General features: G+C 41.5%; 1 protein-coding gene across 1 annotated transcript in view; it reads right to left on the reverse strand.

Annotated features, from left to right (window-relative positions):
- PSME4 (proteasome activator subunit 4) overlaps positions 1-27,512 on the reverse strand; it is a gene marked incomplete in the record, with an annotated part of 938,614 nt that overhangs the window by 747,109 nt on the left and 163,993 nt on the right. The window contains 1 exon segment of the mRNA XM_053712692.1: positions 13,911-13,970. Coding sequence (XP_053568667.1) covers positions 13,911-13,970 — 60 coding nt within the window.

A 27,512-nucleotide genomic window follows, 5' to 3' on the forward strand; every position in this document is an offset into this window, starting at 1 on the left:
AGAGCTATCGCGCTTGCCTCTCAATTCAGGCAATCTGGATAATACCTCTGACAGGGTATTATTCATGATTGCAGCCATGTCCTGCAAAGTAATCGCTATGGGCGTCCCTGATGTATTTGGCGCCATATTAGCGTGCGTCCCTTGAGCGGGAGGCGAAGGGTCCGACAAGTGGGGAGAGTTAGTCGGCATAACTTCCCCTCGACAGACCCCTCTGGTGACAATTCTTTTATAGATAAAGACTGATCTTTACTGTTTAAGGTGAAATCAATATATTTAAACATAATGAACAAGTATCCTCTGTTTCAGACATGTTTGTACAGACTAGCAATGAGACTAGCAAGCTTGGAAAACACTTTAAAGCAAGTTAACAAGCAATATAAAAAAACGTTACTGTGCCTTTAAGAGAAACAAATTTTGACAAAATTTGAAATAACAGTGAAAAAAGGCAGTTACACTAACAAAATTTTTACAGTGTATGTAACAAGTCAGCAGAGCATTGCACCTACTTGCAAATGGATGATTAACCCCTTAATAACAAAAACAGAATAATAAATGACAAAAACGTTTTTTAAACACAGTCACAACAACTGCCACAGTCTACTGTGATTGTTACCCTCCTCAAACACGACTTTGAAGCCTTTTGAGCCCTTCAGAGATGTCCTGTATCATGCAGAGGGAAGCTGAATGTCTCTGTCAGTATTTTTATCTGCACAGAAAAGCACTAAAATAGGCCCTTCCCACTCATATTGCAACAGTGGAAAACCTGTTACTAGGCAAAAATCAAGCCAGCCATGTGGAAAAAATCTAGGCCCCAATAAGTTGTCACCAAACATATATAAAAACGATTAACATGCCAGCAAACGTTTTATATTACACTTTTATAAGAGTATGTATCTCTGTTAATAAGCCTGATACCAGTCGCTATCACTGCATTTAAGGCTTAACTTACATTAATCCGGTATCAGCAGCATTTTTCTAGCAAATTCCATCCCTAGAAATATATTAACTGCACATACCTTATTGCAGGAAAACCTGCACGCCATTCCCCCTCTGAAGTTACCTCACTCCTCAGAATATGTGAGAACGGCAGTGGATCTTAGTTACTTCTGCTAAGATCATAGAAATCACAGGCAGATTCTTCTTCTAATGCTGCCTGAGATGAAACAGTACACTCCGGTACCATTTAAAAATAACAAACTTTGATTGAAGTTAAAAAAACTAACTATAATACACCACTCTCCTCTTACTACGTCCATCTTTGTTGAGAGTTGCAAGAGAATGACTGGATATGGCAGTGAGGGGAGGAGCTATATAGCAGCTCTGCTGTGGGTGATCCTCTTGCAACTTCCTGTTGGGAAGGAGAATATCCCACAAGTAATGGATGATCCGTGGACTGGATACACTTAACTAGAGAAAAAAAATGTTAGTGACTACATTCATGTAGTATTGCTAAATGCCTGGGTGTCTTCCATAACTGTTAACTTTACCTTCACTTTAAGGAACACACTGTGGACAATTACCATAATATTTCATAGGGGCTGGGATATTACCTTGCCTTTAGGACACTTAATTTTTAAAAGGGACAAAGGCCCTAATAGTTCAGAATTAAAATGGTTGCACAGGTAAATTTTGACAAACAAAAAAGTACAAAGGAAGTATTAAAAAGTAATTATAAACAAATTATAACGTGTTATTTAGGGTATGCAGAAAACACAACTTTTAGAGTGCACAGCTGCATTCCTTACTTGTGGGAAACACCGAACCCGGCCACCAGGATGAGGCAAAGACACCCCAGCCAAAGGCCCAAACACCTCCCCCATTCCCTCATAACCCTAGTCATTCTTTGCCTTTTGTCACAGGAGGAGGTTGGCAGAGAAGTGTTTAGAAGATTTCAGAGTAGTCTCTTATGGAGGGTAGTGAGAGCATTGATGAAAGTCCGGAGATGCAGGAAACCATCCTGACTCATTAACAGCTCCATAAGCAATCAGCGTTAACAAGTTTCACTGCCTGCTTTCTTCTCTCAAGTCCATGTCAGAAGCAACGCTACAATCTGTCACACTTGAAGGGCTGTGTTACTGTTCCACGGCATAGATTCTGGTAAGATCATTTCATTTTTTTATACATGTATGATAACGCAAGAATACAGGGTCACAGTGTGACTCCTTTTTTCTGTATAGAATCAAGGGTTAATATCTCCTGAGGGAGATTATTAAACAGTGGGGAATAATCTAATATGTTTATTTGATTTTATGATGCTTTTATATGTGTGAGATGTTATGGGCTCATAGGCTGTTATGGAATATACAGGTTTCACTTTCACAGCTGTGCAGCTTACAAGTTTGGCACACTTTTTCTCATAGCAGAGACGGTCCTGCATTGGAGTCATAAATCTCTGTACTGTCTGGGTCATAGGAGGTGGGGAATGAACCAGACATTGGGTTCTAAGGGTGCCGTTTTTGTGAATAAAATAAGATTATTTTATTTTCTATAGTTCTCCGCTTATTGCACTAGCGACGGAGGATTCTATTACTTTAGAGGGCATTCCCTCTATTCCTAAAGAGTAATTCCTGTTTATATTGTGAGGAGATCCGCGCTCTAAATTAGATCCGCCCTCTCAATTATGATCCATATGCCTTGATAATGTGATAATTTACAACATGTTTGATACCACTGACCCGTCCACCTCTGAGTTGTCGTCTTCCAGTGAGGTGCGCACCCTACATTCTTCTCTCTCTACACATGCAGTTTCCTGTTGCATTGCTGATCCTCTATCTGGAGGGGGCCTTTTTTTCACCCGACGTTACTGCGCAGTTCAGACGGTGGTGTCTGCTGCCTTTAATGCTTTACCTCGCCCTGCTAAGCGCAAGGTTATAGATTGCACTCCTTCCCAGAATATATCAGATAATTTATTGAATTTAACTGATACGGTTATCCGAGGATGAAGTTCTTTCTGAGATTTCAGAGTATGAACAATCTGGGTCGGATTCTGCTGCCTCTAAACCTCTGGCTGCGGAGGAACAAGACTTTAGTTTAGGAATTTGCGCTTTCTTCTAAAGGAAGTTTTTGGCGAATTCAGAGGTTCCAGAGGCCAAATTGCCTGATGAACCTTTGATTCTTAATTGGATAGAGTTTTAGGACAGGGTGGTACCTTATCCTTCCCTGCTTCTGTTAGATGGCGAACATTATTAAGAATGAATGGGACATTATTAAGAATGAATGGGACAGTATTGGATTCCTTTTTCCCCTCTTCTCCCTTTAACAAATTGTTCCCGGTCCTGGACTCTCTATGGAGTTGTGAGGTTCTGTCCCTAAAAGGGATGGCGCCATCTTCGCCCTTGCTAAACGTACTACTATCCCGCTTGAGGATAGCTCTTTGTTTTAATAGCCCATGGATAAAAGATGGAAACTCTGTTAAGAAAGATGTTTCAACAAACGGGATATTTGTTTTTCAACCAGCGGCTGTAGGTGCGACTCCTTACGGAATTTGATCGAGGGGGAGGGTCCCCTCGACTGTCTGCAGAAAAGAATTAAGGCCTTGAGGTTGCTAATTCTATTATCTGTGATGCCAATATGCAGATTATTCGTCTGAATGCTACGGCTTCAGCTTTTTCTGTTTAGGCCCATCAGGCTCTGGCTAAAGTCATGGTCTGCGGATAAGTCTTCTAAGTCTAGACTTCTTTCTCTCTCCTTTCAGGGAATGATTTTGTTTGGTCCAGGCCTGGATGGACTCTATTATCTCTGCGGTCACAGGGGGCAAGGGTGCCCTCCTATCGCAAGAGAATATGAACTAGTCTAGAGGACAATTTTCGTTCTGTCCCATGTCAGCAGTCCCCCGCTAGGCCAGAGCAAAACAAGAGCTCTTGGAAGCTGGCTCTGTCCTGGAATAAATCCAAGCAGAGCAAGAAGCCCACCGAGTCTACGTCGGCATGAATGGGCGATCCCCGGTCCTCTTCTGGATCATGTAGGGGCAGTCTGTCGCTCTTTTTAGTCGCTTGGTTCAGGGAAGTGTAGGATCCATGGGTCCTGGAGGTCATAGCTCAGGGTTAGATGTCTCAGCCATCCAAGGGCAGATTCCTCCTGTCTTCCTGACCAGAAAGGAGGAGAGCCTTTCTGGGGTGCGTATGGGATCTGTCCTCTTAGGAGTTATTGTCCCGGTGCCTATTGCAATGAGAGGTTTGGGATACTATTCAAACCTTTTCGTGGTCCCGAAGAAGGAGGGAACTTTCCATCCGATTCTGGACCTAAACTGTTTAAACAAGTTTTTAAATGTCCCCTCGTTTAAGATAGAGACAATAGGTCCATTCTTACGCTTGTTTGGGGAGGAAGTTCATGACCACGATAGATCTGAAGGATGTTCCCTTCACGTACCAATTCTCAAGAATCACTTCCAGTTTCTAAGGTTTGCGTTCCTGTACCAGCACTTCCAGTTTATTGCACTTCCGTTTGGTCTAGCTACGGTTCCAAGAAATTTTTCGAAGAGTGGACCATACGGAATCTCTCCTCCGTCTTCTTCGATCCCATGGATGGAAGATAAATAGGGAGAGTTCTCTTGTATCAAGTACCAGGATAGAATTCATGGGTACTATATTAGAATGGGAACATTCTAACGGACCAGAGATGTTGCAAGCTAGCTTCAACATGTCTTGCTTTCCAGACCTCCTTAAGGCCATCTGTGGCAAGGTATATTTAGGTGATTGGTCTCATGGTTTTCAGCATGGACGTCATTCCTTTGCCAGGTTTCCCCTAAGACTGTTGCAACTGAGCATGCTGAAGCAGTAGAACAGCGATCATTGGATCTGTCTCAACAGATTTCTCTGGACATCCGATTGAGAGAACCGCTCTCTTGGTGTTTGAGTCTGGATCACTTGTCCTGAGGGACGTCCGTCTTAGGACCATCCTGGGTGATTGTGACTACGTTTGCGAGTCAGTCAGGATGTGGAGCTGTTTGGGGTGCCAGGGAGGCACAGGGCCTTTGGACTCAGGAGGAAAGCTCCCTCCCAATCTCATTTTGGATCTTCAGGCAATATACAATGCTCCGAAGGCTTGGCCTCTGCTGGGTTTGTCCCAGTTTATCACATTCCACATCAGACAATATAACCTTGGTGGCTTACATCTACCATCAGGGGGGAACGAGAAGCTCCCTAGCTATGAGGGAAATATCTCGGATTCTGGAGTGGGCTGAGACCCACGTTTGTTCGCTATCAGCGATCCACATTATGGGTGTGGACAACTGGGAAGCGGTTTTTCTGAGCAGACAATCCTTTTTATCCAGGGGAATGGTCTCTCCATCCCGGGTGTTTGCGAAGATTTGCAAGACGAGGATCTTCTGAAGTCTCAATACCAAGTTACCCAGATATGGGTTGAGGTACAGGGATCCTTAGGCGGAGCTAACAGATACATTAACGGTGTCTTGGAGGTTCAATCTAATGCTCGTCGCATCTATCATAAGTTGTGGAGGACCAACTTATTCTGTTCTCCAGGATGAACTGGAGAAGGGCTTTTCTGCAAGTCCCCTAAGGGGACAGTTTTCAGCCATGTCTGTGTTACTGCACAAGAGGTTCCTGAGCCTCCACGTGCATTCTTTTGTTAAGGCTCTGCTAGGATCAGACCTGTGTTAAAATCTAATGCTCCTCTTTGGAGTTTAAATCTTGTTCTTAAAGCTTTGCAAAGGGTTCCGTTGGAGCCTATGCATGAAGTAGACAAATTGTTGTCTTGGAAGGTTCCTTTTCTACTGGCTATTGCTTCTGCGCTCAGAGTATTTGTGATTGCTGCCTTGCAATTCGTCCCTCCTTATCTGGCTTTCCATGCTGATAAGGCTGTTCTACGAACCAAGTTAGGTTTTCTTCCTAAGGCTGTATCATTTCGCAACATCAATCAAGAGATTGTGGTTCCTTTCTTATGTCCTAATCCTTCTTCGTCGAAGGAACGTTTATAACGTAATTCTGGATGTGGTTTGTGCCTTGAAGTTCTATCTTCAGGCCACAATGGAATTTAGACGAACGTCTTTCACTGTTTTGTTCTCCTTTCCAGGAAGCATGGGGTCAGAGGGCCTCTTCGACTTCCTTATCTTTTTGAGGAGTGTCATCCGTTTAGCATAGAGTCAGCGGGACATAAGCCTCCTCTGAGGATTATAGCTCATTCTACGAGAGCGGTGGTTTCCTCTTAGGCCTTCTAAAATGAGGCCTCTATGGATCAGATTTGTAAGGCGGCTACCTTGTCCTCCTTACATACTTTTTCCAAATTTTACAAGTTTGACATTTTTGCTTCTGCTGAAGCAGCCTTCGGGAGAAAGGTTTTGCAGGTTGTGGTGCCCTCTGATTAGGGTCCTCCTCTCTTTTTTCCCTCCCGTTAGCATTCCATGTACTCTAGAGCTTGGATAAATGTTTCCCACAAGTAAGGAATGCAGCTGTGGACTCAACCCATATTAAGAAGGAAAACATAAATTATGACTTCCCAGATAATTTCCTTTCCTTCTGTATGGGAAGACTCCACAGCTCCTGCCCGTGTTCTCCGATGGGCGGCCCTAAATTTAAATTTTATTTCTCTGGCACCTTTTTCACCCTGATGTTTCTCCTACTGTTCCCTTGTTCCCTCAGCAGAATGACTGGGGTTATGAGGAAGTGGGGGAGGTGTTTGGGCCTTTGGCTGGGGTGTCTTTGCCTCCTCCTGGTGGCCGGGTTCAGTGTTTCCCCACAAGTAAGGAATGCAACTGTGGACTCTTCCCATACAGAAGGAAATTATCTAGTAAGTTATCATTTATTTTTTTTAAACACAGATTTCAAAGCACTAAAATGTGAAATGATGAAACAAAACATTGCCACTATCTAGTAATAATATTGATTACTCCATAACAGCAAGATTGGTGCTCACATTAGGATTCAGTAGAAAAAACAACCTATGTTAAAAGGGACAGTATACTGTAAAATTGTTTTTTCCTTTATGTGTTTCCAATTACTTTTTTTTACCAGCTGCAGAGCATAATTTGCTTTTTAAGGCTTATTTGTGTATATGAATTAGCCGATTTTGTGTTTTGAAGCCACAACCTAATACAATGGGTTGAGGTTGTAGGTATAATAAGATCTCATTCGTTTATCACATTGTGTACATATACATGCTTCTTTATCTTATATCTGTCCATAAACCAATAACCAATACTTCGACAGAACAAAAGAAAAACATAATTTATGTAAGAACTTACCTGATAAATTCATTTCTTTCATATTAGCAAGAGTCCATGAGCTAGTGACGTATGGGATATACATTCCTACCAGGAGGGGCAAAGTTTCCCAAACCTCAAAATGCCTATAAATACACCCCTCACCACACCCACAAATCAGTTTAACGAATAGCCAAGAAGTGGGGTGATAAGAAAAAAGTGCGAAAGCATAAAAAATAAGGAATTGGAATAATTGTGCTTTATACAAAAAAATCATAACCACCACAAAAAAGGGTGGGCCTCATGGACTCTTGCTAATATGAAAGAAATGAATTTATCAGGTAAGTTCTTACATAAATTATGTTTTCTTTCATGTAATTAGCAAGAGTCCATGAGCTAGTGACGTATGGGATAATGACTACCCAAGATGTGGATCTTTCCACGCAAGAGTCACTAGAGAGGGAGGGATAAAATAAAGACAGCCAATTCCTGCTGAAAATAATCCACACACAAAATAAACTTTAAACGAAAACATAAGCAGAAGATTCAAACTGAAACAGCTGCCTGAAGTACTTTTCTACCAAAAACTGCTTCAGAAGAAGAAAACACATCAAAATGGTAGAATTTAGTAAAAGTATGCAAAGAAGACCAAGTTGCTGCTTTGCAAATTTGATCAACCGAAGCTTCATTCCTAAACGCCCAGGAAGTAGAAACTGACCTAGTAGAATGAGCTGTAATCCTCTGAGGCGGAGTTATACCCGACTCAACATAGGCATGATGAATTAAAGATTTCAACCAAGATGCCAAAGAAATGGCAGAAGCTTTCTGGCCTTTTCTAGAACCGGAAAAGATGACAAATAGACTAGAAGTCTTTCGGAAAGTCTTAGTAGCTTCAACATAATATTTCAAAGCTCTAACAACATCCAAAGAATGCAATGATTTCTCCTTAGAATTCTTAGGATTAGGGCATAATGAAGGAACTACAATTTCTCTACTAATGTTGTTGGAATTCACAACCTTAGGTAAAAATTCAAAAGAAGTTCGCAACACTGCCTTATCCTGATGAAAAATCAGAAAAGGAGACTCACAAGAAAGAGCAGACAATTCAGAGACTCTTCTGGCAAAAGAGATGGCCAAAAGGAACAAAACTTTCCAAGAAAGTAATTTAATGTCCAATGAATGCATAGGTTCAAACGGAGGAGCTTGAAGAGCCCCCAGAACCAAATTCAAACTCCAAGGAGGAGAAATTGACTTAATGACAGGTTTAATACAAACCAAGGCTTGTACAAAACAATGAATATCAGGAAGATTAGCAATCTTTCTGTGAAAAAGAACAGAAAGAGCAGAGATTTGACCTTTCAAGGAACTTGCGGACAAACCTTTATCTAAACCATCCTGAAGAAACTGTAAAATTCTCGGAATTCTAAAAGAATGCCAGGAAAAATGATGAGAAAGACACTAAGAAATATAAGTCTTCCAGACTCTATAATATATCTCTCTAGATACAGATTTACGAGCCGGTAACATAGTATTAATCACAGAGTCAGAGAAACCTCTTTGACCAAGAATCAAGCGTTCAATCTCCATACCTTTAAATTTAAGGATTTGAGATCCTGATGGAAAAAAGGACCTTGCGACAGAAGGTCTGGTCTTAACGGAAGAGTCCACGGTTGGCAAGAAGCCATCCGGACAAGATCCGCATACCAAAACCTGTGAGGCCATGCTGGAGCTACCAGCAGAACAAATGAGCATTCCTTCAGAATCTTGGAGATTACTCTTGGAAGAAGAACTAGAGGCGGAAAGATATAGGCAGGATGATACTTCCAAGGCAGTGATAATGCATCCACTGCCTCCACCTGAGGATCCCGGGATCTGGACAGATACCTGGGAAGTTTCTTGTTTAGATGAGAAGCCATCAGATCTATTTCTGGAAGTTTCCACATTTGAACAATCTGAAGAAATACCTCTGGGTGAAGAGACCATTCGCCCGGATGCAACGTTTGGCGACTGAGATAATCCGCTTCCCAATTGTCTATTCCTGGAATATGAACCGCAGAGATTAGACAGGAGCTGGATTCCGCCCAAACCAGAATTCGAGATACTTCTTTCATAGCCAGAGGACTGTGAGTCCCTCCTTGATGATTGATGTATGCCACAGTTGTGACATTGTCTGTCTGAAAACAAATGAACGATTCTCTCTTCAGAAGAGGCCAAGACTGAAGAGCTCTGAAAATTGCACGGAGTTCCAAAATATTGATCGGTAATCTCACCTCCTGAGATTCCCAAACCACTTGTGCTGTCAGAGACCCCCACACAGCTCCCCAACCTGTAAGACTTGCATCTGTTGAAATTACAGTCCAGGTCGGAAAAACAAAAGAAGCCCCCTGAACTAAACGATGGTGATCTGTCCACCACGTCAGAGAGTGTCGTACAATCGGTTTTAAAGATATTAATTGAGATATCTTTGTGTAATCCCTGCACCACTGGTTCAGCATACAGAGCTGAAGAGGCCGCATGTGAAAACGAGCAAAGGGGATCGCGTCCGATGCCGCAGTCATAAGACCTAGAATTTCCATGCATAAGGCTACCGAAGGGAAAGATTGTGACTGAAGGTTTCGACAAGCTGATATCAACTTTAGATGTCTCATGTCTATCAAAGATAGAGTCATGGATACTGAATCTATCTGAAAACCTAAAAAGGTTACCTAAGTCTGAGGAATCAATGAACTTTTTGGTAAATTGATCCTCCAACCATGATGTTGAAGAAACAACACAAGTGGATTCGAATGAGATTCTGCTAAATATGAAGACTGAGCAAGTACCAAGATATTGTCCAAATAAGGAATACCACAATACCCTGTTCTCTGATTACAGACAGAAGGGCACCGAGAACCTTCGTAAAAAATTCTTGGAGCTGTAGCTAGGCCAAACGGCAGAGCCACAAACTGGTAATGCTTATCTAGGAAAGAGAATCTCAGAAACTGATAGTGATCTGGATGAATCGGAATATGCAGATATGCATCCTGTAAATCTATAGTAGACATATAATGCCCTTGTTGAACAAAAGGCAGGATAGTCCTTACAGTTACCATTTTGAATGTTGGTATCCTTACATAACGATTCAATATTTTTAGATCCAGAACTGGTCTGAAGGAAGTTTCCTTCTTTGGTACAAAGAAGAGATTTGAATAAAACCCCAGTCCCTGTTCCAGAACTGGAACTGGCAAAATTACTCCAGTCAACTCTAGATCTGAAACACATTTCAGAAATGCTTGAGCCTTCGCTGGGTTTACTGGGACACGGAAAAGAAAAAATCTCTTTGCAGGAGGCCTTATCTTGAAGCCAATTCTGTACCCTTCTGAAACAATGTTCTGAATCCAAAGATTGTGAACGGAATTGATCCAAATTTCTTAGAAAAAACGTAATCTGCCCCCTACCAGCTGAGCTGGAATGAGGGCCGCACCTTCATGTGGACTTAGGAGCTGGCTTTGATTTTCTAAAAGGCTTGGATTTATTCCAGACTGGAGATGGTTTCCAAACTGATACCGCTCCTGAGGATGAAGGATCAGGTTTTTGTTCCTTGTTGTGACAAAAGGAATGAAAATGATCATTACCCTGGAAAGAAAGGGAAAGCAGAGTAGACTTAGAAGACATAACAGCATTCCAAGTCTTAAGCCATAAAGCTCTTCTAGCTAAAATAGCTAGAGACATATACCTGACATCAACTCTAATGATATCAAAGATGGCATTACAAATAAAATTATTAGCATGTTGAAGAATAAAAATGCTATGAGAATTATGATCTGTTACTTGTTGCGCTAAAGCTTCTAACCAAAAGATGAAGCTGCAGCAACATCCGCTAAAGATATAGCAGGTCTAAGAAGATTACCTGAACACAAGTAAGCTTTTCTTAGAAAGGATTCAATTTTCCTATCTAAAGGATCCTTAAGGAAGTACCATCTGCCGTAGGAATAGAACGCTTAACAAGAGTAGAGACAGCCCCATCAACTTTAGGGATTTTGTCCCAAAACTCTAATCTGTCAGATGGCACAGGATATAATTGCTTAAAACGTTTAGGAGGAGTAAATGAATTACCCAAATTATTCCATTCCCTGGAAATTACTTCAGAAATAGCACTAGGGACAGGAAAAACTTCTGGAATAACTACAGGAGATTTAAAAACCTTATCTAAACGTTTAGATTTAGTATCAAGAGGACCAGAATCGTCAATTTCTAATGCAATTAGGACTTCTTTAAGTAAAGAACGAATAAATTTCATTTTAAATAAATATGAAGATTTATCAGCATCAATCTCTGAGACAGAATCCTCTGAACCAGAAGAACCATTATCACAATCAGAATGATGATGTTCATTTAAAAATTCATCTGAAAAATGAGAAGTTTTAAAAGACTTTTTACATTTACTAGAAGGAGGAATAACAGACATGGCCTTCTTAATGGATTTAAAAACAAAATCTCTTATGTTATCAGGAACACTCTGAGTATTAGATGTTGACAGAACAGCAACAGGTAATGTAACAGTACTTAAAGGAAATATTATCTGCATAAACAGTTTGTCATGACAAAACAGTACAAACAACAGCTGGAGGAACAGATACCATAAGTTTACAGTAGATACACTTAGCTTTGGTAGCTCCAGCCCCAGGCAGGGATATTCCAGAAGTATCTTCTGACTCAGCTTCAACATGGGACATCTTGCAATATGTAATAGAAAAAACAACATATAAAGCAAAATTGATCAAATTCCTTAAATGACAGTTTCAGGAATGGGAAAAAAATGCCAGTGAACAAGCTTCTAGCAACCAGAAGCAATAAATAATGAGACTTAAATAATGTAGAGACAAAAGTTACGCCCATATTTTTTTAGCGCCAAATAAAACGCCCACATTATTTGGCGCCTAAATGCTTTTGGCGCCAAAAATGACGCCACATCCGGAACGCCGACACTTTTGACGCAAAAGAACGTCAAAAAATGACGCAACTTCCGGCGACACGTATGACGCCGGAAACAGAAAAAAATTTTGCGCCAAAAAAGTCCGCGCCAAGAATGATGCAATAAAATGAAGCATTTTCAGCCCCCGCGAGCCTAACAGCCCTCAGGGAAAAAGTCAAATTTTTTAAGGTAAGAAAAAATTATTGATTCAAATGCATTATCCCAAATATGAAACTGACTGTCTGAAAATAAGGAATGTTGAACATCCTGAGTCAAGGCAAATAAATGTTTGAATACATATATTTAGAACTTTATAAAAAAGTGCCCAACCATAGCTTAGAGTGTCACAGAAAATAAGACTTACTTACCCCAGGACACTCATCTACATGTTTGTAGAAAGCCAAACCAGTACTGAAACGAAAATCAGCAGAGGTAATGGTATATATATATATATAAGAGTATATCGTCGATCTGAAAAGGGAGGTAAGAGATGAATCTCTACGACCGATAACAGAGAACCTATGAAATAGACTCCGTAGAAGGAGATCACTGCATTCAAATAGGCAATACTCTCCTCACATCCCTCTGACATTCACTGCACGCTGAGAGGAAAACCGGGCTCCAACCTGCTGCGGATTGCATATCAACGTAGAATCTAGCACAAACTTACTTCACCACCTCCATAGGAGGCAAAGTTTGTAAAACTGATTTGTGGGTGTGGTGAGGGGTGTATTTATAGGCATTTTGAGGTTTGGGAAACTTTGCCCCTCCTGGTAGGAATGTATATCCCATACGTCACTAGCTCATGGACTCTTGCTAATTACATGAAAGAAATTAACATTTTATTACCTTATCTCTTCTATAACCCACTGGGAGTGTAATTTCTTCTGCTGGCTGTGTTAACACAGCTTGACCTTGAGGCCAAAAACTTTCACGATGGGTGGGGATACCACAGGCTAAATAAACTATTTCATATGCCAATATAAGGGTAATGAAAATACTTGTAAACAATTTAATACACTCCAGCAGGTAAAGTAGATCATTTGGAACAAATTAAAGGGGAGAAAATTTTGAGTAAACTGTCCCTTTAATAATATATCCTGTTCCAAGTTGGAACAGGATATCATTAACTAAAGTTCCAACACGGGGGAACTTTTAGAATTTGACCCAGGGAATATGGTTTACAACTAGAATTTAATGATCATAGCTGAAAATTCATGGTTTAACAGGATATTCATGCACAGTAAACATTGATTTAAAAAAAAAAAAAAAAACAACAGTCTAGGTAAGTTGCAAATTTGCAATAGTTTCAATGGTTTTTACAGGATTGCGACTATAATGGAAAGCTCTCAGGTGTCAGACTGTTGTGGAAAGGCAAGCTAAATTATAAACCGTAACTTGTCATATGGATATTGATATTTTAAGAACTAGATAAATTATGAAACACAGTATGGTGACTGGCAGATAGGTGCTTTAGTATTGTGACAATGACAAAGCAAGTGTTGTTATACTAACATTAAGGGGTAGATTCACAAAATTGTCAGGCATAGCATCCCAAGCCAGCATTCAATACACCCATCATCTGAGTAGCGAATAAGCAGACTTTCAATAGCTTTCCATGCAAACCTCTGTGAAGCTCTGCTTTAATCTTAGTATACACAATTTGACTTTAAAATTATGTTCACAAGGAGAGAGAGAAAAAAAAAGACACTCCTCAATTTTTAATGTTATTAATGAAACATGCAGAAAATAACATAGCAGCCAGAAATCAACAAAAATAGAGAGCAAAAATGTTCTTACCACCTATGTAAAATATTAAGCACAAGTGTTTTAGTGGAAGACAAGCCTTGTCGATATGAACTGAATATGGAAATGGAAACAAAAAAAGCATAAAAAATGATGAGAAAAATACAAATGAATGGTTAACTAGAACATTACTGCAAAAGTGAGCTTATAATGCAAGCTAAAGTTAACTTGCTGCAATCTGCAGTCTGCCTTCACTGCCTAAACAGGACAAAATCTGCCTTCATTGCCTGAGCAGGACAAATTCTTTAAAAATAACCAAAATAATAAAATTAGGAGTCACAAGTTAGCAAAATGTTGCTGAACTGAAGCTAAATATAAGAAAAGTGGTAAAATAAAAAAACTTTTTGCAGAGTGAAAAATGAATTCTGCCAACTGTAGTAAGATGCATCAGGACACAACTTTTATTAAAATGCATTACATGACATTGTTTTCCAATAATTAACGCATAACAACTTTACACCTGTCAGCAATCTTTACATCATGTTTTCTTTTCGTCTTAATTAGGCAGGAAGTGCCGTTCTCTCTCATCACTCTCAGAACACAGCAATTAAGTGTTTTAGTACAGTGTCCTTCTCCAGTGATGGAATGCAAATAAGATTCTGGTAATATTTCTAATCCATTGACGCACAATTATCAATATACACTGAGGGTGAATAAGACAGTGCTTACCTTTCAAGAATTAGGAATAGCTCTGTATTACTCTTTAATGCTATCATAGAAAAGCCATCCATGTATAGCACCTTGTTATCTTGCCTCACTATCTGGATACAAGTGTCCACAGCAACACTAAAGGCTGGTTTACATTTTAGTAAAATTTATGAACTGGTGATAACACTGATAAACATTAAGATCTAAGGAGTTTTTTTATTTCAGTTCACAAAGTTTACTGCAATGTAAACTAGCCCTAACCTGCAATAAAATGGTAGTCACAAACTTTATTGAACAATACAAATATGACAAACTTTTCATAGCACCCATCTTAATTTTTAACAAGGCTTTATTTTAGTTGTAAAGTTTATTTCCTTGTAATAACAATCATAACTTATTTAATGAAGATCTCCATTGCTACCATCGGGGGTAACATTTGTAATTGTAACATAATATAGGCCAATATCTCCTTATTACATATACACACCATACTATGGGATATGGGTAGTGCAGTGGTGGGAGGCAACTTTCACTGCTGAAATGTGTTGAGCTTAAAGAAAATAGCATACTACTTTTACAAAATTACTCTATGTGCACTATTTTTTTTTTTACTGATGGAATGATGTTAGAAGATATAAAGAAAGAGGGAGAAAGAAAGAGAAAAATTTAAACAGCAGAATATTCTCTGGAACTTCACAAGCGCACAGACTTGTACGCTATTATTTATTTCTAGCTGGCACTACAGACTACAGTTCTTTTACATTTCTTCAACTCTTCACTGATTGTGCTAACATATAGTTTTACAAAGATAATAGATGTCATAGTTTACAAAAGTGTAACGTACACATGTGTGCTTCAAACAATGAAGACATGAGTGCTTCTAACTAATTCTAGGTATTAGCGGACAATCTAAGATATGTAAAGCTAAACCACAACAGGAATTTTCTGTGCACTTTAGAGGGCACATATGAGCACTTGTTTGTAAACAGTTCAGAATAATTGTTGGTCAACCATTACACCAGCATGGAAAGTGAAATAAGATATCCCAATAAACACCACATAGCACACGTGCAGCAGCATACAAGTGACTCATTGCTAAATAGTGCCAATGCCTTATGCAACCAGGAAAGAAAAACAGAATTTATGTTTACCTGATAAATTTCTTTCTCCAACGGTGTGTCCGGTCCACGGCGTCATCCTTACTTGTGGGATATTCTCTTCCCCAACAGGAAATGGCAAAGAGCCCAGCAAAGCTGGTCACATGATCCCTCCTAGGCTCCGCCTACCCCAGTCATTCGACCGACGTTAAGGAGGAATAATAGCATAGGAGAAACCATATGGTACCGTGGTGACTGTAGTTAAAGAAAATAAATTATCAGACCTGATTAAAAAACCAGGGCGGGCCGTGGACCGGACACACCGTTGGAGAAAGAAATTTATCAGGTAAACATAAATTCTGTTTTCTCCAACATAGGTGTGTCCGGTCCACGGCGTCATCCTTACTTGTGGGAACCAATACCAAAGCTTTAGGACACGGATGAAGGGAGGGAGCAAATCAGGTCACCTAAATGGAAGGCACCACGGCTTGCAAAACCTTTCTCCCAAAAATAGCCTCAGAAGAAGCAAAAGTATCAAACTTGTAAAATTTGGTAAAAGTGTGCAGTGAAGACCAAGTCGCTGCCCTACATATCTGATCAACAGAAGCCTCGTTCTTGAAGGCCCATGTGGAAGCCACAGCCCTAGTGGAATGAGCCGTGATTCTTTCGGGAGGCTGCCGTCCGGCAGTCTCGTAAGCCAATCTGATGATGCTTTTAATCCAAAAAGAGAGAGAGGTAGAAGTTGCTTTTTGACCTCTCCTTTTACCTGCATAAACAACAAACAGGGAAGATGGTTGTCTAAAATCCTTTGTAGCATCTAAATAGAATTTTAGAGCGCGAACAACATCCAAATTGTGCAACAAGCGTTCCTTCTTTGAAACTGGTTTCGGACACAGAGAAGGTACGATAATCTCCTGGTTAATGTTTTTGTTAGAAACAACTTTTGGAAGAAAACCAGGTTTAGTACGTAAAACCACCTTATCTGCATGGAACACCAGATAAGGAGGAGAACACTGCAGAGCAGATAATTCTGAAACTCTTCTAGCAGAAGAAATTGCAACTAAAAACAAAACTTTCCAAGATAATAACTTAATATCAACGGAATGTAAGGGTTCAAACGGAACCCCCTGAAGAACTGAAAGAACTAAATTGAGACTCCAAGGAGGAGTCAAAGGTTTGTAAACAGGCTTGATTCTAACCAGAGCCTGAACAAAGGCTTGAACATCTGGCACAGCTGCCAGTTTTTTGTGAAGTAACACCGACAAGGCAGAAATCTGTCCCTTCAGGGAACTTGCCGATAATCCTTTTTCCAATCCTTCTTGAAGGAAGGATAGAATCCTAGGAATCTTAACCTTGTCCCAAGGGAATCCTTTAGATTCACACCAACAGATATATTTTTTCCAAATTTTGTGGTAAATCTTTCTAGTTACAGGCTTTCTGGCCTGAACAAGAGTATCGATAACAGAATCTGAGAAACCTCGCTTCGATAAAATCAAGCGTTCAATCTCCAAGCAGTCAGCTGGAGTGAAACCAGATTCGGATGTTCGAACGGACCCTGAACAAGAAGGTCTCGTCTCAAAGGTAGCTTCCAAGGTGGAGCCGATGACATATTCACCAGATCTGCATACCAAGTCCTGCGTGGCCACGCAGGAGCTATCAAGATCACCGACGCCCTCTCCTGATTGGTCCTGGCTACCAGCCTGGGGATGAGAGGAAACGGCGGGAACACATAAGCTAGTTTGAAGGTCCAAGGTGCTACTAGTGCATCCACTAGAGCCGCCTTGGGATCCCTGGATCTGGACCCGTAGCAAGGAACTTTGAAGTTCTGACGAGAGGCCATCAGATCCATGTCTGGAATGCCCCAAAGTTGAGTGACTTGGGCAAAGATTTCCGGATGGAGTTCCCACTCCCCCGGATGCAATGTCTGACGACTCAGAAAATCCGCTTCCCAATTTTCCACTCCCGGGATGTGGATAGCAGACAGGTGGCAGGAGTGAGACTCCGCCCATAGAATAATCTTGGTCACTTCTTCCATCGCTAGGGAACTCCTTGTTCCCCCCTGATGGTTGATGTACGCAACAGTCGTCATGTTGTCTGATTGAAACCGTATGAACTTGGTCCTCGCTAGCTGGGGCCAAGCCTTGAGAGCATTTTAATTGTTGCATAGTAAGGAGTATTGGCGCGCTAGATGTACTAGGGGCCTCCTGAGTGGGCAAGACTCGTGTAGACGAAGGAGGGAATGATGCAGTACCATGCTTACTCCCCTCACTTGAGGAATCATCTTGGGCATCATTGTCATTATCACATAAATCACATTTATTTAAATGAATAGGAATTCTGGCTTCCCCACATTCAGAACACAGTCTATCTGGTAGTTCAGACATGTTAAACAGGCATAAACTTGATAATAAAGTACAAAAAACGTTTTGAAATAAAACCGTTACTGTCACTTTAAATTTTAAACTGAACACACTTTATTACTGCAATTGCGAAAAAACATGAAGGAATTGTTCAAAATTCACCAAATTTTCACCACAGTGTCTTAAAGCCTTGAAAATATTGCACACCAATTTTGGAAGCTTTAACCCTTAAAATAACGGAACCGGAGCCGTTTTAAGCTTTAACCCCTTTACAGTCCCTGGTATCTGCTTTGCTGAGACCCAACCAAACCCAAGGGGAATACGATACCAAATGATGCCTTCAGAAGTCTTTTATAAGTATCAGAGCTCCTCTCACATGCGACTGCATGCCATGCCTCTCAAAAACAAGTGCGCAACACCGGCGCGAAAATGAGACTCTGCCTATGCTTTGGGAAAGCCCCTAAAGAATAAGGTGTCTAAAACAGTGCCTGCCGATATTATTATATCAAAATACCCAGAATAAATGATTCCTCAAGGCTAAATAAGTGTTAATATCAATCGATTTAGCCCAAAAAATGTCTACAGTCTAAATAAGCCCTTGTGAAGCCCTTATTTACAATCATAATAAACATGGCTTACCGGATCCCATAGGGAAAATGACAGCTTCCAGCATTACATCGTCTTGTTAGAATGTGTCATACCTCAAGCAGCAAAGGACTGCAAACTGTTCCCCCAACTGAAGTTAATGCTCTCAACAGTCCTGTGTGGAACAGCCATGGATTTTAGTTACGGTTGCTAAAATCATTTTCCTCATACAAACAGAATTCTTCATCTCTTTTCTGTTTCTGAGTAAATAGTACGTACCAGCACTATTTGAAAATAACAAACTCTTGATTGAATAATGAAAAACTACAGTTAAACACTAAAAAACTCTAAGCCATCTCCGTGGAGATGTTGCCTGTACAACGGCAAAGAGAATGACTGGGGTAGGCGGAGCCTAGGAGGGATCATGTGACCAGCTTTGCTGGGCTCTTTGCCATTTCCTGTTGGGGAAGAGAATATCCCACAAGTAAGGATGACGCCGTGGACCGGACACACCTATGTTGGAGAAACCACATTAGTTTGTATTTATAATTGTGGCGCTCTGACAGACAGTGTCAGCAGGCCAAAATATTAATTTAACCAACATCTTTGACACCTAAGAAAGTGTTAGGGTAAGAAAATAAGAAAAAAATAAGTCCATTATACCAGTGACCAAAGGTAAGAGATAAAAACAGATGAAATCAGACAAAAAATAATTACATATACTCTTAGTTTGTAAATGTTCATGGCTATACAAAGTAATAGTAGTTTTTAGTTTGTCTTGTTAAAGCAAAAATGAGCCATAAAATAAACCCACTCCCATATAAACCTGCAGATACAGGAACCTGTGCTTTTATAACCGTTTCTGTATGCAAGCAAGGTTATTAGTTTAGAGGTGCAAGCGGCACCTCATTGGTAGAAGATTGATGTGCCGTGGGCGGCCGGAGCCGCTGAGTTTAGCAATGTGCAACGGCACAGAAAGGGTCAGTTCAGCACTTTTTTTTTTTTTTTTCTTTTACATGTTTCATCAGTAAAAATGTTTCATCACTAAAGTCCAGTTTAGTGATGGTAAATCGTAGAGTTTGTTAAGGCAGGGTTGAAATATGTATTTATAACTTAGGAGCCAACCAGCATAATGGGGGACCAATTATAATTTTTTCAGAAACCAAGGAATGATCTAATATAGGGATGTATGAAGAATACAAAAAGTTGTATACTACTTGGAGACAGTTTCCAAGCACCCAGCATTTTTCAAGCCCTGTTCTGGCCACTAACATTGATCTTCAAAAATGTGTTATACTGCATCAAAAAACTGAACAGTACTGATGTAAAATAAAATCCATGTTCTCACCTCATACACAAGGGGAATGTGAGTATTACTGTGCTAAAAAAGAAAAATCATATGCCCAGGGGGCAGAGCCGGCAGCAACCGAGATGGTGGCTTAACTCCTAAGCTCCGGGGAGTCCTGCACTAACCGCAATAACTGCCAATATACCACAGTGGGGTCTGACAACACAAACAGAAATGAAGGGCCACCTGATATAAAACATCACAGAGAAGGTTTTTTTTTTCTTGTGTTATGTTTTATTTCAAATGCTCTCTCATTCATTCTCTCCAGTGTTGGGTTGTTCACATACTAAGGTTCTAAAACTCACATGTCTACTTGATTCAATTTCAAACAGAGGTTGAAAAGGACAAAAAAAAAAAAAAATTTATGCTTACCTGATAAATTCCTTTCTCCTGTAGTGTGGTCAGTCCACGGGTCATCATTACTTCTGGGATATTAACTCCTCCCCAACAGGAAGTGCAAGAGGATTCACCCAGCAGAGCTGCTATATAGCTCCTCCCCTCTACGTCACCTCCAGTCATTCGACCAAGGACCAACGAGAAAGGAGAAGCCAAAGGGTGTAGTGGTGACTGGAGTATAATTCAAAAATTTTTTACCTGCCATAAAAAACAGGGCGGGCCGTGGACTGACCACACTACAGGAGAAAGGAATTTATCAGGTAAGCATAAATTTTGTTTTCTCCTGTTAAGTGTGGTCAGTCCACGGGTCATCATTACTTCTGGGATACCAATACCAAAGCTAAAGTACACGGATGACGGGAGGGACAGGCAGGCTCTTTATACGGAAGGAACCACTGCCTGAAGAACCTTTCTCCCAAAAACAGCCTCCGAAGAAGCAAAAGTGTCAAATTTGTAAAATTTGGAAAAAGTATGAAGAGAAGACCAAGTTGCAGCTTTGCAAATCTGTTCAACAGAAGCCTCATTCTTAAAGGCCCAAGTGGAAGCCACAGCTCTAGTAGAATGAGCTGTAATTCTTTCAGGAGGCTGCTGACCAGCAGTCTCATAGGCTAACCGTATTATGCTACGAAGCCAAAAAGAGAGAGAGGTGGCCGAAGCCTTTTGACCTCTCCTCTGACCAGAATAAACGACAAACAGGGAAGACGTTTGTCGAAAATCCTTAGTTGCCTGTAGATAAAATTTCAGGGCACGGACTACATCTAGATTGTGTAGCAGACGTTCCTTCTTCGAAGAAGGATTAGGACACAAGGATGGAACAACAATCTCTTGATTGATATTCCTGTTAGTGACTACCTTAGGTAAGAACCCAGGCTTAGTACGCAGAACTACCTTGTCTGAATGAAAAATCAGATAAGGAGAATCACAATGTAAGGCAGATAACTCAGAGACTCTTCGAGCCGAGGAAATAGCCATTAAAAACAGAACTTTCCAAGATAACAGCTTGATATCAATGGAATGAAAGGGTTCAAACGGAACACCCTGTAAAACATTAAGAACTAAGTTCAAACTCCATGGCGGAGCAACAGTTTTAAACACAGGCTTGATCCTAGCTAAAGCCTGACAAAAAGCTTGAACGTCCGGAACTTCTGACAGACGTTTGTGTAAAAGAATGGACAGAGCTGAAATCTGTCCTTTTAAGGAACTAGCGGATAAACCCTTTTCTAAACCTTCTTGTAAAAAAGACAATATCCTAGGAATCCTAACCTTACTCCATGAGTAACTCTTGGATTCGCACCAATATAAGTATTTACGCCATATTTTGTGGTAAATCTTTCTGGTAACAGGCTTCCTAGCCTGTATTAAGGTATCAATAACTGACTCAGAAAAACCACGTTTTGATAAAATCAAGCGTTCAATTTCCAAGCAGTCAGCTTCAGAGAAATTAGATTTTGATGTTTGAAGGGACCCTGGATCAGAAGGTCCTGTTTCAGAGGTAGAGACCAAGGTGGACAGGAGGACATGTCCACTAGATCTGCATACCAAGTCCTGCGTGGCCATGCAGGCGCTATTAGAATCACTGATGCTCTCTCCTGTTTGATTCTGGCAATCAATCGAGGAAGCATCGGGAAAGGAGGAAACACATAAGCCATCCCGAAGGTCCAAGGTGCTGTCAAAGCATCTATCAGAACCGCTCCCGGATCCCTGGATCTGGACCCGTAACGAGGAAGCTTGGCGTTCTGTCGAGACGCCATGAGATCTATTTCTGGTTTGCCCCAACGTCGAAGTATGTGGGCAAAGACCTCCGGATGAAGTTCCCACTCCCCCGGATGAAAAGTCTGACGACTTAGGAAATCCGCCTCCCAGTTCTCCACTCCCGGGATGTGGATTGCTGACAGGTGGCAAGAGTGAGACTCTGCCCAGCGAATTATCTTTGATACTTCCATCATTGCTAGGGAGCTTCTTGTCCCTCCCTGATGGTTGATGTAAGCTACAGTCGTGATGTTGTCCGACTGAAACCTGATGAACCCCCGAGTTGTTAACTGGGGCCAAGCCAGAAGGGCATTGAGAACTGCTCTCAATTCCAGAATGTTTATTGGCAGGAGACTCTCCTCCTGATTCCATTGTCCCTGAGCCTTCAGAGAATTCCAGACAGCCCCCCAACCTAGTAGGCTGGCGTCTGTTGTTACAATTGTCCAGTCTGGCCTGCTGAATGGCATCCCCCTGGACAGATGTGGCCGAGAAAGCCACCATAGAAGAGAATTTCTGGTCTCTTGATCCAGATTCAGAGAAGAGGACAAGTCTGAGTAATCCCCATTCCACTGACTTAGCATGCACAATTGCAGCGGTCTGAGATGTAGGCGTGCAAAGGGTACTATGTCCATTGCCGCTACCATTAAGCCGATCACCTCCATGCATTGAGCTACTGACGGGTGTTGAATGGAATGAAGGACACGGCATGCATTTTGAAGCTTTGTTAACCTGTCTTCTGTCAGGTAAATCTTCATTTCTACAGAATCTATAAGAGTCCCCAAGAAGGGAACTCTTGTGAGTGGAAAGAGAGAACTCTTCTTTTCGTTCACCTTCCATCCATGCGACCTTAGAAATGCCAGTACTAACTCTGTATGAGACTTGGCAGTTTGAAAGCTTGAAGCTTGTATCAGAATGTCGTCTAGGTACGGAGCTACCGAAATTCCTCGCGGTCTTAGTACCGCCAGAAGAGCACCCAGAACCTTTGTGAAGATTCTTGGAGCCGCAGCCAATCCGAATGGAAGAGCTACAAACTGGTAATGCCTGTCTAGGAAGGCAAACCTTAGATACCGGTAATGATCTTTGTGAATCGGTATGTGAAGGTAAGCATCCTTTAAATCCACTGTGGTCATGTACTGACCCTTTTGGATCATGGGCAAGATTGTCCGAATAGTTTCCATTTTGAACGATGGAACTCTTAGGAATTTGTTTAGGATTTTTAAATCCAAGATTGGCCTGAAAATTCCCTCTTTTTTGGGAACCACAAACAGATTTGAGTAAAACCCTTGTCCTTGTTCCGACCGCGGAACCGGATGGATCACTCCCATTAGTAAAAGATCTTGTACACAGCGTAGAAACGCCTCTTTCTTTATTTGGTTTGTTGACAACCTTGACAGATGAAATCTCCCTTTTGGGGGAGAGGATTTGAAGTCCAGAAGGTATCCCTGAGATATGATCTCTAACGCCCAGGGATCCTGGACATCTCTTGCCCAAGCCTGGGCGAAGAGAGAAAGTCTGCCCCCCACTAGATCCGTTCCCGGATCGGGGGCCCTCAATTCATGCTGTCTTAGGGGCAGCAGCAGGTTTCCTGGCCTGCTTGCCCTTGTTCCAGGACTGGTTAGGTCTCCAGCCTTGTCTGTAGCGAGCAACAGCTCCTTCCTGTTTTGGTGCAGAGGAAGTTGATGCTGCTCCTGCTTTGAAATTACGAAAGGAACGAAAATTAGACTGTCTAGCCTTAGGTTTGGCTCTGTCTTGAGGCAGGGCATGGCCTTTACCTCCTGTAATGTCAGCGATAATTTCTTTCAACCCGGGCCCGAATAAGGTCTGCCCTTTGAAAGGTATATTAAGCAATTTAGAAGTAACGTCAGCTGACCAGGATTTTAGCCACAGTGCTCTGCGCGCCTGAATGGCGAATCCGGAATTCTTAGCCGTAAGTTTAGTTAAATGTACTACGGCATCCGAAATAAATGAGTTAGCTAACTTAAGGGCTTTAAGCTTGTGTGTAATCTCATCTAATGGAGCTGATTCAAGTGTCTCTTCCAGAGACTCAAACCAAAATGCTGCTGCAGCCGTGACAGGCGCAATGCATGCAAGAGGTTGCAATATAAAACCTTGTTGAACAAACATTTTCTTAAGGTAACCCTCTAACTTTTTATCCATTGGATCTGAAAAGGCACAGCTATCCTCCACCGGGATAGTGGTACGCTTAGCTAAAGTAGAAACTGCTCCCTCCACCTTAGGGACCGTTTGCCATAAGTCCCGTGTGGTGGCGTCTATTGGAAACATCTTTCTAAATATAGGAGGGGGTGAGAACGGCACACCGGGTCTATCCCACTCCTTAGTAACAATTTCAGTAAGTCTCTAAGGTATAGGAAAAACGTCAGTACTCGACGGTACCGCAAAATATTTATCCAACCTACACATTTTCTCTGGTATTGCAACTGTGTTACAATCATTCAGAGCCGCTAACACCTCCCCTAGTAATACACGGAGGTTTTCCAGCTTAAATTTAAAATTTGAAATGTCTGAATCCAGTTTGTTTGGATCAGAACCGTCACCCGCAGAATGAAGCTCTCCGTCCTCATGTTCTGCAAATTGTGACGCAGTGTCTGACATGGCCCTAATATTATCAGCGCACTCTGTTCTCACCCCAGAGTGATCACGCTTACCTCTTAGTTCTGGTAATTTAGCCAAAACTTCAGTCATAACAGTAGCCATATCCTGTAATGTGATTTGTAATGGCCGCCCAGATGTACTCGGCGCTACAATATCACGCACCTCCCGACCGGGAGATGCAGGTACTGACACGTGAGGCGAGTTAGTCGGCATAACTCTCCCCTCGTTGTTTGGTGAAATATGTTCAATTTGTACAGATTGACTTTTATTTAAAGTAGCATCAATGCAGTTAGTACATAAATTTCTATTGGGCTCCACTTTGGCTTTAGCACATATAGCACAGATATCTTCCTCTGAATCAGACATGTTTAACACACTAGCAATTAAACTAGCAACTTGGAAATACTTTTCAAGTAATTTACTATAATATGAAAACGTACTGTGCCTATAAGAAGCACAGAAAAAGTTATGACAGTTGAAAATTAATAAACTGAGAAGTTATAGCATCAAATCTTTGTAAAAACACAATTTTAGCAAATGATTGCTCCCATTAGCAAGGATAACTAACCCTGATAGCAGAAAAACAATACAGAAAACAGAATTTATGTTTACCTGATAAATTACTTTCTCCAACGGTGTGTCCGGTCCACGGCGTCATCCTTACTTGTGGGATATTCTCTTCCCCAACAGGAAATGGCAAAGAGCCCAGCAAAGCTGGTCACATGATCCCTCCTAGGCTCCGCCTTCCCCAGTCATTCGACCGACGTAAAGGAGGAATATTTGCATAGGAGAAATCATATGATACCGTGGTGACTGTAGTTAAAGAAAATAAATCATCAGACCTGATTAAAAAACCAGGGCGGGCCGTGGACCGGACACACCGTTGGAGAAAGTAATTTATCAGGTAAACATAAATTCTGTTTTCTCCAACATAGGTGTGTCCGGTCCACGGCGTCATCCTTACTTGTGGGAACCAATACCAAAGCTTTAGGACACGGATGATGGGAGGGGGCAAATCAGGTCACCTAGATGGAAGGCACCACGGTTTGCAAAACCTTTCTCCCAAAAATAGCCTCAGAAGAAGCAAAAGTATCAAATTTGTAAAATTTGGTAAAAGTGTGCAGTGAAGACCAAGTCGCTGCCTTACATATCTGATCAACAGAAGCCTCGTTCTTAAAGGCCCATGTGGAAGCCACGGCCCTAGTGGAATGAGCTGTGATTCTTTCAGGAGGCTGCCGTCCGGCAGTCTCATAAGCCAATCTGATGATGCTTTTAAGCCAAAAAGATAGAGAGGTAGAAGTTGCTTTTTGACCTCTCCTTTTACCAGAATAAACAACAAACAAGGAAGATGTTTGTCTGAAATCCTTTGTAGCATCTAAATAGAATTTTAGAGCACGAACTACATCCAAATTGTGCAACAAACGTTCCTTCTTTGAAACTGGATTCGGACACAAAGAAGGCACGACTATCTCCTGGTTAATGTTTTTGTTAGAAACAACTTTCGGAAGAAAACCAGGTTTAGTACGCAAAACCACCTTATCTGCATGGAACACCAGATAAGGAGGAGAACACTGCAGAGCAGATAACTCTGAAACTCTTCTAGCAGAAGAAATTGCAACCAAAAACAAAACTTTCCAAGATAATAACTTGATATCAACGGAATGTAGGGGGGCTCAAACGGAACCCCCTGAAGAACTGAAAGAACTAAATTGAGACTCCAAGGAGGAGTCAAAGGTTTGTAAACAGGCTTGATTCTAACCAGAGCCTGAACAAAAGCCTGAACATCTGGCACAGCCGCCAGCTTTTTGTGAAGTAAAACAGATAAAGCAGAAATCTGTCCCTTCAAAGAACTTGCAGATAATCCTTTATCCAAACCTTCTTGAAGAAAGGAGAGAATCTTAGGAATTTTTATCTTGTTCCATGGTAATCCTTTAGATTCACACCAACAGATATATTTTTTCCATATTTTATGGTAGATTTTTCTAGTTACAGGCTTTCTGGCCTGAACAAGAGTATCAATGACAGAATCTGAGAACCCTCGCTTTGATAAAATCAAGCGTTCAATCTCCAAGCAGTCAGTTGGAGTGAAACCAGATTCGGATGTTCGAACGGACCTTGAACAAGAAGGTCCTGTCTCAAAGGTAGCTTCCATGGTGGAGCCGATGACATATTTACCAGGTCTGCATACCACGTCCTGCGTGGCCACGCAGGAGCTATCAAGATCACCGATGCCCTCTCCTGAATGATCCTGGCTACCAGCCTGGGGATGAGAGGAAACGGTGGGAATACATAAGCTAGGTTGAAGGTCCAAGGTGCTACTAGTGCATCTACTAGAGTCGCCTTGGGATCCCTGGATCTGGACCCGTAGCAAGGAACCTTGAAGTTCTGACGAGAGGCCATCAGATCCATGTCTGGAATGTCCCACAATTGAGTTATTTGGGCAAAGATTTCCGGATGGAGTTCCCACTCCCCCGGATGAAATGTCTGACGACTCAGAAAATCCGCTTCCCAATTTTCCACGCCTGGGATGTGGATTGCAGACAAGTGGCAGGAGTGAGTCTCCGCCCATTGAATGATTTTGGTCACTTCTTCCATCGCCAGGGAACTCCTTGTTCCCCCCTGATGGTTGATATACGCAACAGTCGTCATGTTGTCTGATTGAAACCGTATGAATTCGGCCTTTGCTAGCTGAGGCCAAGCCTTGAGAGCATTGAATATCGCTCTCAGTTCCAGAATGTTTATCGGGAGAAGAGATTCTTCCCGAGACCAAAGACCCTGAGCTTTCAGGGGTTCCCAGACC

The sequence above is a fragment of the Bombina bombina genome, chromosome 4, assembly GCF_027579735.1.
Source record: "Bombina bombina isolate aBomBom1 chromosome 4, aBomBom1.pri, whole genome shotgun sequence".
Taxonomy (NCBI): domain Eukaryota; kingdom Metazoa; phylum Chordata; class Amphibia; order Anura; family Bombinatoridae; genus Bombina; species Bombina bombina.